The 17,120-nt window shown below is 40.1% G+C and overlaps 1 protein-coding gene across 3 annotated transcripts in view; it reads left to right on the top strand.

Moving 5' to 3' along the window:
- Window positions 1–17,120, top strand: part of cad (carbamoyl-phosphate synthetase 2, aspartate transcarbamylase, and dihydroorotase) — a 112,927-nt gene that overhangs the window by 86,206 nt on the left and 9,601 nt on the right. Inside the window, exons 34-42 of one of the 3 annotated variants that reach the window (XM_085996983.1) lie at window positions 369–452; window positions 3,628–3,778; window positions 5,453–5,500; window positions 6,455–6,615; window positions 8,909–8,983; window positions 10,751–10,963; window positions 12,340–12,465; window positions 14,459–14,614; window positions 14,857–14,958. In XM_085996983.1, coding sequence (XP_085853109.1) covers window positions 369–452; window positions 3,628–3,778; window positions 5,453–5,500; window positions 6,455–6,615; window positions 8,909–8,983; window positions 10,751–10,963; window positions 12,340–12,465; window positions 14,459–14,614; window positions 14,857–14,958 — 1,116 coding nt within the window. Of the gene's footprint in view, window positions 1–368; window positions 453–3,627; window positions 3,779–5,452; window positions 5,501–6,454; window positions 6,616–8,908; window positions 8,984–10,750; window positions 10,964–12,339; window positions 12,466–14,458; window positions 14,615–14,856; window positions 14,959–17,120 lie in introns of those variants that run through there. The other 2 variants (XM_085996984.1, XR_015079524.1) reach the window with 2 other exon arrangements.

Below are 17,120 nucleotides of genomic sequence, written 5' to 3'. Positions count from 1 at the left end.
TCACCAGGTGCACTCAATTTGATGAGTTTGGGTGGAGGAGGGAGGGGAAATGTGAGCATGAATAACACCATGAAGGTAACATGTATAATCTGAAGAATTATGGATTTCTTGGCTACAGCTAGGTGTGTTTTGGATTATCTCCCCTTTCATTGAAATCAAACTTAAAAAGCATTTAAAAACAAAAGAGAAGAAACCTTCCTGGTTGCTGTGGTATTTTAATACCTGCTTTTAAGAACCTTTTTCTAAATGTTGTAAATCGTTAAGCTTTGCCTTCATATTACATTTTGTTATAAGTACATGTTCCTGCTCAGTTCTGGAACAAAACTCCACAGTATGAAAATGTGCTGGATTCTAATCTGTAATTACAGGTATTGGTTCCCCCGGGTTATGGACAGGATGTGAGGGCCTGGCCTTTGGGTGTCCCATTGCCACCACCTCCAACTACAGTAAAGGTAAGGCTTCAATTCCAGCGCAAACTGTTTTGATAATTAACTTTGTGGTGCAGTTTTAAAATATAATTCATGGATGCAGCTTTTACTGATCTCTTGTATTATGCCCTTTTCAGTTGACAGGTGTTGATCAATATGAGTTAACAACCAGAGTTGAGCAATAGACAAAAAGCATAGTTTCACTTTTGCGTTGACTTGGTTTCTTGATGTTCTGAAAGCACACTAGTCATCCGGACATATGAAAAGACAGTGAGGAAAAGACCAAATCGTCCATCAAGCCTGTCCCAAACAGTCAGTGCTATTAAGCATTGTGACTCCCAGTGTACCCTCCGACTTGCAGTCATGTAATCTCGTGGGAGAGGCAAAAAAAAAGATTTAAAAAAAAAAAAAAACTCCAGGATAATTCAAGGGAGAGGGGATGGGAGGTATCTGCAAATTCCTCTCCAACCCCTGAAGGCAATCAAAACGACTTCAGGGGTAACAATGAAGTACATACCCAATGTCCCACCTACCCTTTGAACACACTGATATTAGCCACAGTAAGAAACATAGAAGATAGGAGCAGGAGTAGGCCATTCGGCCCCTCGAGCCTGCTCCGCCATTCAATGCGATCGTGGCTGATCATCCAAATTCAGTACCCTGTCCCTGTTTTCTCCCCATATCCCTTGATCCCTTTAGCCTTAAGAAATATATCCAACTCCTTCTTGAATATATTTAATGAATTGGCCTCTACGGCCTTCTGTGGTAGAGAATTCCACAGGTTCACCACTCTCTGGGTGAAGAAATTCCCCCTAAATGGCTTACCCCTTATCCTTAATGTGGAGATGCCGGTGTTGGACTGGGGTGGACAAATGTAAGAAGTCACACAACACCAGGTTATAGTCCAATAGCGCTGCTCCTTCGTCAGGTGGTGAAGAGTTGCATATAAGCACAGCATATATAGTCAGAGAGTACTGCCAGATGATTACAGGTAATCTTTCTAACTGCCCTTTATCACACCTCGGCAGAGAGATAATCACAGCAATCATAGGTATAAATGGTGTCCAAACAGGTCAGTCAGGAAAACATTACATCAAAGAACAATGAGGTGAGGTCACAAGGGGTCAAATGTTGCAGATGCTGGGGTCTGTATGGAAAAACAAAAAACAAAAAAACTACTTTTTTTGCTGGAAATCACAGCAGGCCCGGCCGCATCTGTGTAGAGAGAACAAGCCAACGACGACTCGAGTCTGGATGACTCTACGTCAGGTGGGGTTACATGTAGCGTGACATGAACCCAAGATCCCGGTTGAGGCCGTCCTCATGAGTGCGGAACTTGGCTATCAGTTTCTGCTCGATGATTTTGTGTTGTCGTGTGTCTCGAAGGCCGCCTTGGAGAATGCTTACCCGAAGCGACCCTTATCCTTAGACTGTGACCCCTGGTTCTGGACTCCCCGACCATCGGGAACATCCTTCCTGCATCTAGTCTGTCCAGTCCTGTCAGAATTTTATAAGTTTCAATGAGATCCCCTCTCATTCTTCTAAACTCCAGCGAGTATAAGCCCAATCGACCCAATCTCTCCTCATACGTCATTCGCTGAACTCCCTCCATGGCAAGAACATCCTTCCTCAGATAAGGCGACCAAAGCTGCACACAATACTCAAGATGTGGTCTCACCAAGACCCTGTACAACTGCAGCAAGACATCCTTGTTCCTGTACTCAAACCCTCTCACTACGAAGGCCAACATACCATTTGCCTTCTTAACCGCCTGCTGCACCTGCATGCTTACCTTCAGCGACTGGTGCACAAGGACACCCAGGTCTTGTTGCACTTCCCCTTCTCTCAATCTGTTGCCATTCAGATAATAATCTGCCTTCCTGTTTTTGACACCAAAGTGGATAACCTTGCATTTATCCACGTTCTATTGCATCTGCCATGCTTATGCCCAATCACCCAACCTGTCCAAATCATACTGGAGTTTCTCGGCATCCTCCTCACAGCACACACGCCCACCCAGCTTTGTGTCGTCTGCAAACTTGGAGATATTACATCTAGTTCCCTTGTCTAGATCATTAATATATATTGTGAATAGCTGGGGTCCAAGGACCAGTCACTGCCTGCCATTCGGAAAACGACCCATTTATTCCAACTCTTTGCTTTCTGTCTACCAACCAGTTCTCTATCCAAGTCAATACCTTGCCCCCAATCCCATGTGCCTTAACTTTACACGCTAATCTCTTATGCTGGACCTTATCGAAAGCCTTCTGAAAGTCCAAATACACCACATCCACTGGTTCTCCCTTATCTATTTTACCAGTTACATCCTCAAAAAATTCCAGTCGTTCACTTCCTTTTTGAACAGTTGCAGCAAAACTGCACTCACTGGACAGGCCGGTAAGGTGGTCCAAGTGTTGATAACTCTGCGTAATGGGAAACCTCCTGACAACGAACCTAGTCCTTTACATGCATAGCTTATATGCATGACCCTTATTTTGCTTAACCTGTCTAGTTCATATTAGTCTGTCCACACAGACACAGTCTGGTCCCATAGAGAGGCCACGTGAGATGGCCGTGTCAAGGGGCTGGCCATGAATATGGATAGGAGACTTTATGTGGAGACAGTTTTAGGAAAGGCAGTGAAGTCAGAGGAGAGAGGGCAACGTAAGGTGAGATGGAGATTGAAATCACCTGAGGATGAGGAGTTGCTCAGTTTGGGGGGGGGGGGGAGGGAGGGGAGATCTCTTGGTGAGAAACTTGGGGTGGGGTTTGGTGCGACGGTCGTGAATGAGGGTTTTAAAGGACAGGTGAGAGGAGTGGAACAAAGTGAGATGCTCGAAGGAGGAGAAGGTACCAGAGGAGTAGATTTGATTGAGTGAGAAAAGATGACCAGGATACCAGAACTCCCAGGTCTTCAAATCGTGTGGTAGGATCTTTAAGGATCTCTAGGCAGGCAGTAAGAGCCTTTGTTTAACATTTTCTCCTAAGGATGGCACATTTGGCAATGCAGCACTCAATACTGCGCTGAAGTGTTGGACATAATTATGGGCTTCAAGTAGCTTTAGCTTTTTACAGCGCTAAAACAGCCGGCATAAAAATAGTTTCTCAATATTTTTCATAGTTGGCTTTTAAGATTTCTATGATTTGTAATTGATAAATTATCTATAATGTACGTGTTCAAACTACATTTATTTTTAAGACCCCAGAGCATTCAAAACCTACTCAAACTGAAACAGTCCGAACTAGAGCAGCAAGCCCTCGCAGGTTGGCAAGTAGTGGTCCTGGTGTGGATGCCAGGTTCCATCTTCCTCCAAGAATCCATCGCTGTTCTGACCCTGGACTTCCAAGTGGTATTTTTCTCCTTTTTAGATGTGATTTAACATGGTCTTGTGCAGTTCAACTTTCAGGTGGATTGGTCTGAAAGATCACTAGATGGCCTGGTAATTTTTAGTACTTTTGAGCTGAATAATATTAAAACAAAATTAATCCTAAATTTATGCCACAAGATACATGAATTCCATATTTATCAGAAAGGTGCTGTGCTAAAGTTCATTGTCCCAGCTTGTGCGTGGTCACCAAAGATTTGCATTACATGGTTCACCTATTTTAAACAAATATCCACATTGATGGCTTCCACGTCACCAGTTATGTGGCCTAAATTGCAAATCGTATAATTCACTGCGCTGTTTGCTCACTGCGCTGTTTGCTATCTATCATTTTAGCATTCACGCCACAGTTTTAAAAATAGCATTCACGCAAACAAAATAGCTATCTGGTTTATGCAGATTTTAGCAAAAATTCTAGAGTTCTGAGATGTCACTTAACAAATCCACAGAGTGTATATGTTTTATACATTGGCCTTGCCAGTATTGCCACAAAATCTAAACATTCAGGTTCTCAATGCTTTCAGCATTGTTGCATGCTGAATTTGTTTGAAGGTGGTCCAAGTCAATTTGTACCTCAACACCTTTTTGACAGTTTTTCAAATGTTTGTCTTGTGTGAACTTGTTTTTTTAACAGACGAACTGATCAGGTGTGTGGTTATGTTATAGTATTCTGACATTTAATGGTAACTGACCCACATTCTACCCAGCAAGAAGACTAGACTTCTGATAAATAATTGTATTTTGCTAATTTAACTGAATAATTTTCATGCAATAATCATGGTTAGTACTTTGGCACTATCCATAGACCATTAATGTTCTCGGTACAATGCCAGGAACCTCTCCATTTTAGAGGTGCTTTTTTTTTTTTACATAAACCTATAAAAATTATTAAAGGCCACAAATTTTGACCATCTTTAAAAAAAAAATTCTGATTGTTCCGGTTTTTCCTCCCTAGCAGATAAGTATGAAATCTAATTAATGGAGCAGAAATTCACTCTTCAGCCAATACTTTAGCCTTTGCTCTCAATCTACAACTTGGAATCTTGACTATACAGTTTGGAATGACCTAATTGCTTGCTGAAGTAATCATTTTTATGTGATTTATAAATTAGATTTTAAAAAAATAATAGTCCGATGAATGGTCAGCTGTGTATTTGACTTGCTCCCAAATAGTCAGTTATGCTCTGCTAAATGATGCATCAAACTATTTTTAAAAAGTCAATCATTTATATCACAAACACATGAAAACTTACAGATTTTACTATAACATATACACTAACTATAGTTAAGTCCTTTCTTTGTTTTCAATGCTTTTGGTATATTCCCTTAGCTAAGAATCTATCTAAAAATGAAAACATTTGCCATATTGTTGGACACAGACAGAACAAAAAAACTTCCAAAAGGGGCCTGGTCTTCATGCAGTTTTGAATTTAAAGAATGCATTCTGATGTTAATCATGGGTTTCATGGATGCTAGTGGTCCTGTTGTGCTGAAATTTAAATGTAGTGCCTGGTTCCCTCTGGTCAGCACATGGAGAAATGTATGTGTAAGTTGCAGAGCATGCTTGGCTGTTCTGATCTGGATTGTTTGATTGAATTAATGACTTTTTGCTGCTTCTGCATGCTTTGATTAAAACAGCTGAAGGAGAATACAAGGAAAAACCAGTCAAGAAATTCATCGAACAAGGTGTGAATTGCAACTTCTGATTTAAAATTCAATACTTGGGAATGTTCAAGTTTATTGGAAGTACTAAAATTGATTATTTTTTGTAATCTGATGTAGGAATCAAATAATCCCAACAATTTCCCTCTAAAAAGAATGTTACGCGTTCCTTTCCTGAAAATGTTAAAAAGCTCTGTTGCAGCTTTGTAAATGTTTAGTAGAATAGTATTGAATCTGCTACCTGGAATGTGCTGATTCAGATGCTCTGAAATGTCTGCATGTCACCACACTGAACAGCATTGAGACATTATGGAAATATGCTTGACAGGATTTTGATAGAATAATTCTGCTGTTGATGTAATAAATGCTACTGTTTTAATTTAAGGTTTTAATGACTTGATAAAGGATGAGTTGGGCTTCAGGTTTGCTATTTCGGCTTGGTTTACAAAATTACATTTATATGTAGAGGTTTGTGATTGATTTTCCCCCAGCCCCACACATTACCACTGTCCCACTGATCGCTCAATAAATCAGCAATCAGATACAGGGGCTTTCAGTCCCATTCCAAATCGGGGAAATGTATACCATAACAACTGACTACAGTGCAGTAACGGAGGTTGAGAACAGGGCACGTACAGGGCCCGGTGGTGGATTGTATGGTGGCATATATAACACAACAACAATTTGAATGTCTTGTTGGGCAGTTACAGTGGCAGCAACTGGCATATTGTGCATGAACCTGACCGCACCAACGGGTATGTTGGCTTGAACAGACATCTTATTTTTAAACTCTAAAGTGAAAGTCATGTCAATGAATGGATTGCATTTTAAACTGAGATATGTTCAAAATAAAATCAATAACAGTTAAGAGTTTAGTGTGACCAGCTGAATGTTTGTTTGCATAATGGCTAAAAGCCAGTCATTTTAAATAATGCTAGAATAACATCTGAACATTTATTTGTTTTTAATGTGCCAAAGATACCGTGAGTCAGGATGGTTATATATATCCTCCTCCAGTCTCGAGGCTTCTGTCGCCACAGAATCTTGCAGCACAAGCTGTCCCTCATCCATACTCCCCTTTATTACATCCTTTCGTTGGACAGCACATTCTGTCAGTCAAACAGTTTACTAAAGACCAGGTAATCACTATCTTTATTGCTTTTAATCTGCTTTCATTTCCAGTTTCTGATCGTATAATGTTTCTGTTCTCATCCTGATCTTGTGTAGTGAAATTGATTGCCGATTGATGTGAACCAGTTTAAAACGGGGCAAGGACCTTGATGGGGGGACTGATCTTGCCGTCTTAATGACTGAGGAATTGTGTTGCATCCCCCAACATTTAACCCAATTCCAGCTGGGCACTGGTTTTCTTACAAAGCAGGCACATGTGCTTGTGGGAGAAAAAACATTCTGCACCGTACCAAATTTCTCGATAATTCAATAAATTCGGCAGGTGATTTCTCAACTGTCTTATTTTTATTTAACAATTTTGCAAACAACAGTCAGCTGCTGACTCTTAATGATTCTTCTATTAGTAACCATTCATAAAGTCATGCCAAACTTTTATAAGAACAGCTTCACATAACCTAGGTTTCTTTCTTTCTCCCCTTTTTTAATTAAAAAAAAACTAAACATTACAAACAGTTTACAGTTGAATCGGGAAAACTAGCAAAGAATTAACTGTCCAGGTATAAACATTGTTTTAATTTTAAATTTTCCAAAACTTACCCTTTGCAAAAGAGGGAAAAAAATCCTAGTTTTCACACTGGTACAAAACTGGTGTATATTCTCAACACCAGTATTTACAGGAGCTGACTGCCTAATTGTGCTGTATTTGTATACAGTAGTAATTTAACAAACTAATTCCTCTTTTCCAGCAGTAGATACTCACTAGTGATATTTAGGACGTGTTCCCACATTGCATAATGTCCTGTAGTACATATTGTAGCCTTCAAATATTGTCCATTGTGAACATCTGCAATGTTGTAAAGTCATCGTAGAAGAAACGATGGTGTCTCTTGATATTTTGTGTTTGTAAGTGATATGCAAGTAGAACAATTCCTTCTGGTCAGATGAGTAGTGCAGAATATCATAGCTGGTTCTTGGAACACACACCATAAAATAGATTATAAACATTCATGTGATTGGAAATAAGACACCCATGTCCATTGTAACTTGCAGGCTTGCCCAGGTTGCATTCAAATGGGCATCAGAAAGAGGGGAGCATTAAGTACTACACAATTCGATCTATTTCCACTAATTCAAATGTTAATTTAAGGACCTTTTAAGGTCCTTGTTGAATCTACAGGCATTAGCAACAGTGGAGGATCTTGCATGACACATTGCTGTTCTTAATCACTCAATCCAATCTGGAGTATTGGTTTTGATTGTGGATGGTGCATCTACATTAGTGTCAGCCTGTGTGTACATGTGTCGACAGATATATGCTTTCACCAATGTGTTCAACTGTACCAGGCTGAGCATGGTAAAGGACCACCACATCTACATGGTCTGTGCAGAATCTAAGAGTCTCAGCTTTCTGTATTATTGAAAGCTTTATATGTGGAAGATGATCTGCAGCTAAAGAATGAGGACATTTATTCAATTTCTTGCTTGTAGAAGGAAAAAATAGAATGGTTTCTTTATTCCTTGACTCTTTTTGTTGTTGGAATGTGGGCAATGCTAGCATTTATTGCTCATCTCTAGTTGCCCTGACAACATGGTGGTGGACAACTTAAGCGATTGTTTTTACAACTGAGTGACATGCTAGGCCACTTCAGAGAGCATTAAGAGTCAAACATGTAGTTCATCCTCATATAAAGATTTCCTCCTCCTGCCCCCTGCCTGTCTACTACCTGGAGTGCTGTGCTTTGTTACCCCTGTTATTGTATCAATTTGGTCCCTCTGCCTCCTCCACCAAAAGAGTTGAGAACCCAGAAAGTGGCTTTGCGTATGGGGCTGGATTTTTGAGGGAACCATAAGAAAGTTTTAAAAGTATTAACACACGGTTTAATTAGGATAATACATCATTTAAATTGGATATAGACAATAAATTTACAGAATGAAGTCTATAACTGTGGTACATGATCTAACATTTTGTCTTTGTTAGCAACTTAGACTGAGTACTATCAGAATATCATAACATTGAAGCTGTTAACAAGTTAGCTGACTCCCTCTGTGCTGTTAAGAGAAGCTAAAAGTGTTAGCCGTGCAACGGTTAAAAGCATACGACATATTATTTTGTATACTATAATAGCATTGTAGAGGTAGCTAGTTTCCCATATCTATTAACTATATTGAAGTTGCTTTCTGAAAAGAGTCCAGGTAATAATGTAATTGTTAATGTTAATTGCTAATATGTACATGCAGCCTGTGTGATGCAAGAATTTATTTTTATACATCACATTTCTAACCAGTCTTTCTTGTTTGTAGTTGTCCCATTTGTTCAATGTTGCTCATAACCTACGTTTAACAGTGCAGAAAGATCGTAGCTTGGACATTCTAAAGGTTTGTTTTTAAATAATTTTATTTGATTCATGACAGTTATCCCAGAGGCTGGACATTTTCATATAGTGTGCTTCAGTCGTCTAATGATTTTAATTATATTTGTGATTTTGCTCAGGCTGGTTCCTCTTAAAATGACTTTGCATTTGTTCTGGTTGATGTGCTTATCCAAGATTGTGTCTCTTCTGGTGTACCCCAGGGATCCATCCTTGACTCCCTCACTTCACCATTTACATGCTACCTATTAGCAATATCCATGCTGACAACCTTCAACTCTATATCTGTCTGCCCCATTGATCCAAAGGCTGTTTGAGAAGCTAAGCGTACTGCTTTGAACTCTGAACTGAGCTTCCTCACGCATATCCACTCTTACAAAGACAGCTTTCTTCCACTATGCAACACTTTCCATCTCTGCTCCGACCCTACTTCACCGTTCCTGAAACCCTAGGTTGTACCTTCATTACCTCCGAGCTTGACTTTCCTGATCCTCTCCGAGCAGATCTCCCTGCTTCAACCCATCACAAGTTACAATTCATTCAAAACCGCACAGCCTGCCTCCTCAACTGCCCACAAGTTCTGAACTCTCATCCTCTCCAAGCTCCACTGGCTCCCCATGCTCTAATCTTGTATCGACATATACATCTTCCACTTTGCTTACTCTTGTCCTCCATTCCATCATTGGTGACCACACATTCAGTCACACTGTTTCTGTCTTCAGGTACTCCCTATGAAGTTCCCTCTGCCATGCCATATCCTGCTTTCAAAAACCCCGTCTTTGTGACAGCATTTCTCATTTTTTTCCTTTCTCTCCTCAACGTTCATGTTTTATCCTCAATGTAAAATGCTTTGAGATTACCTTCCATTACATGAGAAATGCTATAGAAATCCACCTTTACTGTATTATAGTTCTTCCTGTAATTTTTAAAAACCCTTCCTACCAGCCAAAAAATAAGATCCATTTAGTGTTGGGAGTAAAAAAAATCTATTCTGCTTAGAGATTCAACTGAACTCCAATCCATATGTTTGCAAGGACAGTTAATTAATGTATATATGTATACACATTCTCATATAAGTTGACATCTCTTAAGTGTGCAGAGAATAACCTGAAGGAAAAGATTCATTTTTTTGATTAACAAGGTATTTTACTATTTTAAAATTAAATTCTAGGCAAAAAATAGTTGCAATTGTATTTTATGACTTGTAATTGAATGTTGGTCCATTTATTAAACCAGCCAGTTACACATTATTAATATGTCTGACGGCTGATTCACAAATATCAATTTTTGAATAGACCAGAATTTAAACCGCAGTTCATTGCTGTTTGCAGTACAAAATATGAAGCTGCAGTTGGCGCCAACATGTTGAAAAAAGTAGAGACTGGTTTTTCCAATTCAGTCATCTAAATTTGAGCTCTGTCTGATTGATTTGGTTTGAACGAGTGTGAGATTGGTAACTCAGTTCTGCTGTCCACACATTTCACCCAGACTTTCAAATCCTATTTTGTATTAGACCGCTGACTGCTGCAGTAATAAAATAAACACTGGTTTGTCTTCTAGACAAGAGAGCAGTTGTGTGATGAAAATATGCAAAAACAGCAATCTAATATTCAGTGTGTGTGTGTGTGTGTGTGTGTGTGTGTGTATATATACACTATGCAAATCATGAAAGCCGTGTTTAACCATGACCTAACAATCCCAAATGATTTAAAAGCATCAGAATAAGTTGCCAGAAGCAGAGATCCCAACACTAATGTTTATTTTCTCACAACAGGGGAAAGTTATGGCTTCCATGTTTTATGAGGTCAGCACAAGAACAAGTAGTTCATTTGCTGCCGCCATGCAACGGCTTGGTGGTTCTGTGATTCATTTTTCAGAAGCTACTTCATCTGTACAGAAAGGGGAATCTCTCTTAGACTCGGTACAGACAATGAGTTGCTATGTGGATGTAGTGGTTCTTCGCCATCCTGAGCCAGGTGCAGTTGAGGTATGTGTTTGAATCTCCTGGGTACAGAATATTACTTGATATTTTAATTTTCTGGGCTTCGTCACCAGCGGAGAATTTGTGACATTAAATATGCTCCTTAAATGTGTGTCTTTTTGTCTGATGTATATACATTTGTAAAAATAAACAAAAATATTGGCATTAGTTTGTTATTCATTTAGCTAAAAAATATGGACACAAAAACAATGATGCAGTTTTATTACTTTTTGCTGCTTCTACTGCCTGTATTTTGTATTTTTTGTTTTGTAAATGGGAGCTAATTATTTATATTTGGCTACATTGTTTTGCCACCCAGCAAAAGATAATGTAACAAAAAGGAAGATACCAGTGTGTTCTTAATTGTAAGTACACTTAGAAAAGGCTGCGGTGTTTATATATTTTTTAGACAGTATATATATCTTTACGTTAACCAATTGGAAGCCCCAATTTGGTTGATTTTGATCACAAATTTAACATACAATTCTGTAAGGATAATTTAATAGAGAATTTGATTGTTTTGTGCCTGAAGTATAAAAGTAGGATCTGATTCTTTCAATGTTCCTCAGTATAAATGAGGACACTGTAATACTTAAGTATATGCAGGAAGTCGTTGCAGAACCATGGCTTAATTTGTAAATCTTATTTCCCAGGTATTGAGGAACTATTTCCAAGTTTGATTTTTGGATTGTTTTATGTTCATAAATTTAAAGTCAAATTTTGTTTTGCTTTGTCTGCAAGAGAGCGTTCTTTCACAATTGAAAGTTTTAGCTTCAACTCTACTCGGGTCTTGTAGGAGACGGTTGCAGACTGGTACTGCTGTTGTACCACAGGCTAATTTCCGACAGCATCTCTTGTAATAACGCAGAGAAACATCCTGGTAGAAAGTAGAAAATGGTGCAAAATATACAAAATTAATGGAACAATTAAGTGCTGATTCCAATGTGTAAATATGATGGCACAGAACTGACGATGGGGAGAATCTACATTAATACATAGTTGCCAAGAATTTAAGTGAAAATGTCTGGCAATCAAGGTGGGTGGATGAGGGCGATTTACAGGATTTAGTGAAAGAGAAAGTTTCACTCTCATTTCTGTTACAAAAAATTGTTCAAGTTCTGCACTGTATTTTTTTTAATTTCTTAGTTTGTAGAAATATCATTTTACTTAAAAATTAGATTTCTTTAACTAGTATTTTAAGAAACTTTAAACAAAAATTCTTTGCCTATGTGACATTAGACTGGTCTGGATTAGCTTAGCTCTTGAATGTGTTGCTTACTGTAATTTTCACTCCTTGTATTTGTGATTGTGCGTGTTTTTGGCTTCACTTAAAGTTCCACTCCAAAATACTTTAAAAATTTGCGTGCACCTGTTTCTTTCAGCTTGCTGCTAAACATAGCCGAAAGCCTATTATTAATGCAGGAGATGGTGTAGGTGAGCACCCTTCCCAGGCTTTACTTGACATTTTCACTATTCGTGAGGAGCTGGGGACTGTGAATGGAATGACGGTAAGATAGGTTTTTTTTGTGTGTAATTGTTTTATAGCAGAATCCTGTGTCTAGGCCCGAGTAAGAACTAGATTGATTTCAATCTCCTTTAACCCAATTAGCGCAATTTGGAATATAGTTGTGGGTTGCACTGGGTTCATTTTGTACTATTCTCACCCCAATCTTTTGTCCGATACTGCTAAATTGTCAATATTTCTAAACTTGCATTAAACTTATTGGGGGAGAAATTGGGTGAGTAGCGCCACCTGTTAGCGCCTAAAGAGGCAGCCAGTGGCTGTAGCGCCACTGGCTGCGCCTCCCGCGATATTCAGCAGGGGTGCTAATGGTGGCGTTAGCCTGTTGCGCTGCGTCGCCACTGATGACATCATCGGTGCACGCAGCGCCCCGATCGCGATATTTGGTAGCGAACGCCGCTGTTGCGCCGGTTCACGGGGCCTTACTGCGCTGGCAGAGGCGCAAGTTAAGGTGGAGGTGCGGGGCGGCCGGTTTTTTTGGCGGCCGCCTGCCAGCACCTCCGTCCCCGGCCTCCAGATCCCCCCCCCCCCCCCCCCCCCCAACGGCATTGCCGGCTGTTTCCCGAGAGCCCGGCACTTCTCCACGGTGCCGGGCTCTTTTGCCGGCACTCGCGATCGGGGTTTGCGCTGCTGCAGGCCCCTCCCCCTTAATGGGAGGAAGGCCTGCAGTACCGCAGCGTGCCATGCCGCAACATGTGGCGCTGCAGCACATTGCGCTACGAAATTCACTTTCAGTACCCTAAGAGGGACGAGGAGCACCTCGAGCCGCGCCCCGTCTCCCTCTAGGGGCACCGAGGCTGAATATCTGACGATCGCTACTGCTCCGAACGCTGCGCAAAAATCTGCGCCCAGGCGAACTTGGCGCCTCACCCCAATTTCTAGGCCATTGACTATTATAGATTATAGTCTCTACCGGCACTTTAATGTGCAACTGAGATGCTGTCTTTTTTTTAATTGGTTTGACATTGATCTAGGATGTTATGAATCCATTGTGTGCTAAAGTGCAATAAGTCAAAAATGCCATTACTTTGGATTCATAAAACTATAACTTTATACATTGACAAGTGTTTGAATACAGTGTGTAACCATATTATCTAGCGTTATAAACAGTTACTGTTGTGAGATTGATTTCAATGTAAAGTACACATACTGCCCTAAGAATCTCCAACTGCCTAGTATATCTTGCAGACATTTGTTTTATCAATAATCCTGTACTAAACAACAACAACAACTTGTATTTATATAACGCCTAACGTAGTAAAATGTCCCAAGGCGCTGCACACAAGTATTAGAAGACAAAAAATTTGACACCGAGCCACATAAGGATAAATTAGGGCAGGTGACCAAAAGCTTGGTCAAAGAGGTAGGTTTTAAGGAGCGCCTTAAAGGAGGAAAGAGAGGTAGCGAGGCGGAGAGGTTTAGGCAGGGAATTCCAGAGCTTAGGGCCTAGGCAACAGAAGGCATGGCCACCAATGGTTGAGCAATTATAATCAGGGATGCTCAAGAGGGCAGAATTAGAGGAGCGCAGATATCTCAGGGTGTGGGGGGCGGTTGTAGGGCTGAAGGAGATTACAGAGATAGGAAAGAGCGAGGCCATGGAGGGATTTAAAAACAAGGATGAGAATTTTGAAATCGAGGCGCTGCTAATGAGGGAGCCAATATAGGTCAGGGGTGATGGGCAAACAGGACTTGGTGCGAGTTGGGACATGGGCAGCCGAGTTTTGGATGACCTCGTAGGGTAGAATGTGGGAAAGTTTACGTAGGGTAGAATGTGGAAAAGGCTTTTACAATGAGTGAATGTCCTTCGTTTATATTGTCACTGGATATCGTCCAGTCACATGTTGATAAGGAGCAGTAGAACTTGGCATGTGCATGAAAAATATCAGTCTGGAGCTACATTTAAAGCACTCCTTGAAGATTTATGATGAAACATATTTAAAGAATTTTTTTCACAAATTGTAAATTTAATTTGTTAATAGATCACAATGGTTGGAGACCTGAAACATGGGCGAACAGTACATTCGCTGGCCTACCTTCTCACATTATACCGTGTTAATCTCCGATATGTTACTCCCAGAAACCTTCGGATGCCCCCAAATATCATACGTTTTCTGGCTTCTAGAGGAATCAAGCAGGTGAGCAAAACTGGAAAAAAAATAGATTAACCTGAGTTTAATTTGAAAGTGCTTACTATAAGAAAGAGTAGTTTTTAATATTAGATCTGTCATATGTGTCTTGTAAATAGGTTCTGAGAGCTGGGCACTTATCCGTATAATTTTGGAAAGTTCAATATCTTAGTTATGATTTAAAATTTCTTATAACACTGTTTTGCTATTTACTGCCCAATGTGTATATTAACACTCGTTTGCATACACAGGAAGAATTTGACAGTCTGGAAGAGGCTCTGCCAGATACTGATGTGTTATACATGACTAGGATTCAAAAAGAAAGATTTGCCTCGGAGGAAGAATATGAAGCGGTAATGATAAATATATACTATATCAAATAATAGGAGTTTCTCCACCCATGTCCCATTTGAAATTCAAAGATAGAATTCTGGTTACATTTGAATGTTCTGCTTCTTGGGTTCTAAATGGATAAATTAGTTCTCAATATAATTTATAAACCTTTTTCTGAAATCCCTTTGTTGAAAAGGTAGTAACCCTTGCTATCACTAGCATTCTAAAAGTCCTGGGTATTTCATAGCTTTCATTCTGAATTGCTCCCTATGCCTGTTACTGCTGTTAGTGTGACCATGATTATTTTGCTTTTAGTTTAAATTTTAGTTCAAGATGCCTAATTAATACAAGGAATCTAATTTCAATGATCATTGCCATGTGTGTAGATATAGGAACCCCAAAGTTCCTTTGTGGCTATGCCAGGAAAGCAGCGGAACTGTGTGGGTGGAGATGGAAAATCGGGCAGCGAGCCATTCTGCCAGCTTTTCTGCCCCCCATCCCCGATAGAACTTCTTGGTATTTTCCATTGTGATGAAATGCTTTGCCCATAAGAGTGGGCTCATTATTACAGTATGTAACTGAGGAAACTAACTTCCTGTGACTCGCTGGTGCTCAGTGTTGCTCATGCCTTGGAGGCAATGGTGTGGGATATAATTATGAGCCATCTTTCCTGAAAGTGTTTACACTGTGGCATGCATTGCAGCAAATCCCCCCTGCCCCCTGTGGTGGGTGCCTCTTCAGCACTGTAAATGATGTCCATCTGAAATATGTTAATGCCACCACCTCAGCATATGCGCTGGAGACAGGGGAGTGGCCATGGGACAGGTGTAATTTCCCCCTTATCCCCAAAAGGTCTCCCATTGAATTTCTAGGTTTGGGTTTCCCCCCACCTCCCAATTTTTTCTCATCTTCTGCTGGAGGTGCTAACTGCCAGTAGTTATAGTTCTTGGGCACCTTGGTCAAGTAATGATGTGGAGATGCCAGTGTTGGACTGGGGTGAACAAATGTGAGAAGTCACACACCAGGTTATAGCATCACCTGACGAAGGAGCAGCACTCCGAAAGCTTGTGATTTCAAGTAAAGCTGTTGGACTATAACCTGGTGTTGTGTGACTTCTCACATTGGTCAAGTAACTTCATGTGAATTTAGAATATCAGCATGCTGTTATATCATGGTGGCATCATGCCAAGGCTGATTCAATGTACCTTCTAACATGTCAGTGGGTAGCAATCAAAAGTGGGAAGTTTGCTTTTTCCCCCCTGGCAGTTGGGGTGGGGGGGGAGAATTTTGTTCCCATTTACAAATGTTTGATCCAGTGACATAAATTGGTCACTTGTGTATGACATCATGATGAAACTGATTCATGGCTTTTCTTCCTTTAGAACAATAGGTTTCCCAAAAATGTTATCATGAATATTTTGTTTCAAGTAAATATACTGCACAGTAGTGATTCCTCATTCATCCTCATAAAAATGAGCAGCCTTTGATCCAAATGAGAAAAGATGTGGCACTGACCCATTAAGATATTTCATGCTTGCATTATGAATTTGCACCTCAATTTTATCTTATTGACGGTAGTCCTTCGGGTCCACACCCTGAAAAAATTAACTTGATAAGAACCATATTAACAGTTAGTAGCTACTTAATAATTTGTTTAAAGAAAGGTGTAGTGCCAGAGGACTGACGGATAGCTAACGTAATACCTATATTTAAGAAGGGAGATAGAACATGTCCAGGGAACTATAGACCAGTCAGCTTAACATCAGTGGTAGGAAAAATAATGGAATCCCTACTAAAGGAGAAAGTAGAAGAACATCTAGAAGCCAAAAATATAATAATGAATAGTCAGCATGGATTTCAAAAGGGAAAGTCTCGCTTGACCAACCTTATTGAATTTTTTAAAGAGGTAACGGAGAGTACACTAGGGTAATGCAGTAGATGTAATTTATCTAGATTTTCAAAAGGCCTTCGGTAAGGTACCCCGTAATAGACTGATGAATAAGGTCAGAGAATGCGAGTCAGGGGACAAGTAGCAGATTTGATAGCTGGCTGGCTTCAAGACAAAGCAGAGAGTAGAGGTAAAGAGTAGCTATTCACAGTGGTAGAAGGTGGGTAGTGATGTTCCACAAGGATCAGTGCTGGGACCACTGTTGTTCACAATTTATATTAACGATTTAGACTT

Source organism: Somniosus microcephalus, chromosome 9 (genome assembly GCF_052327205.1).
Source record: "Somniosus microcephalus isolate GS21.2 chromosome 9, FLI_Smic_1.0, whole genome shotgun sequence".
NCBI classification, from domain to species: domain Eukaryota; kingdom Metazoa; phylum Chordata; class Chondrichthyes; order Squaliformes; family Somniosidae; genus Somniosus; species Somniosus microcephalus.
Note: the sequence above shows the minus strand (reverse complement) of the source record. Positions and strands in the feature narration are given on the sequence as shown.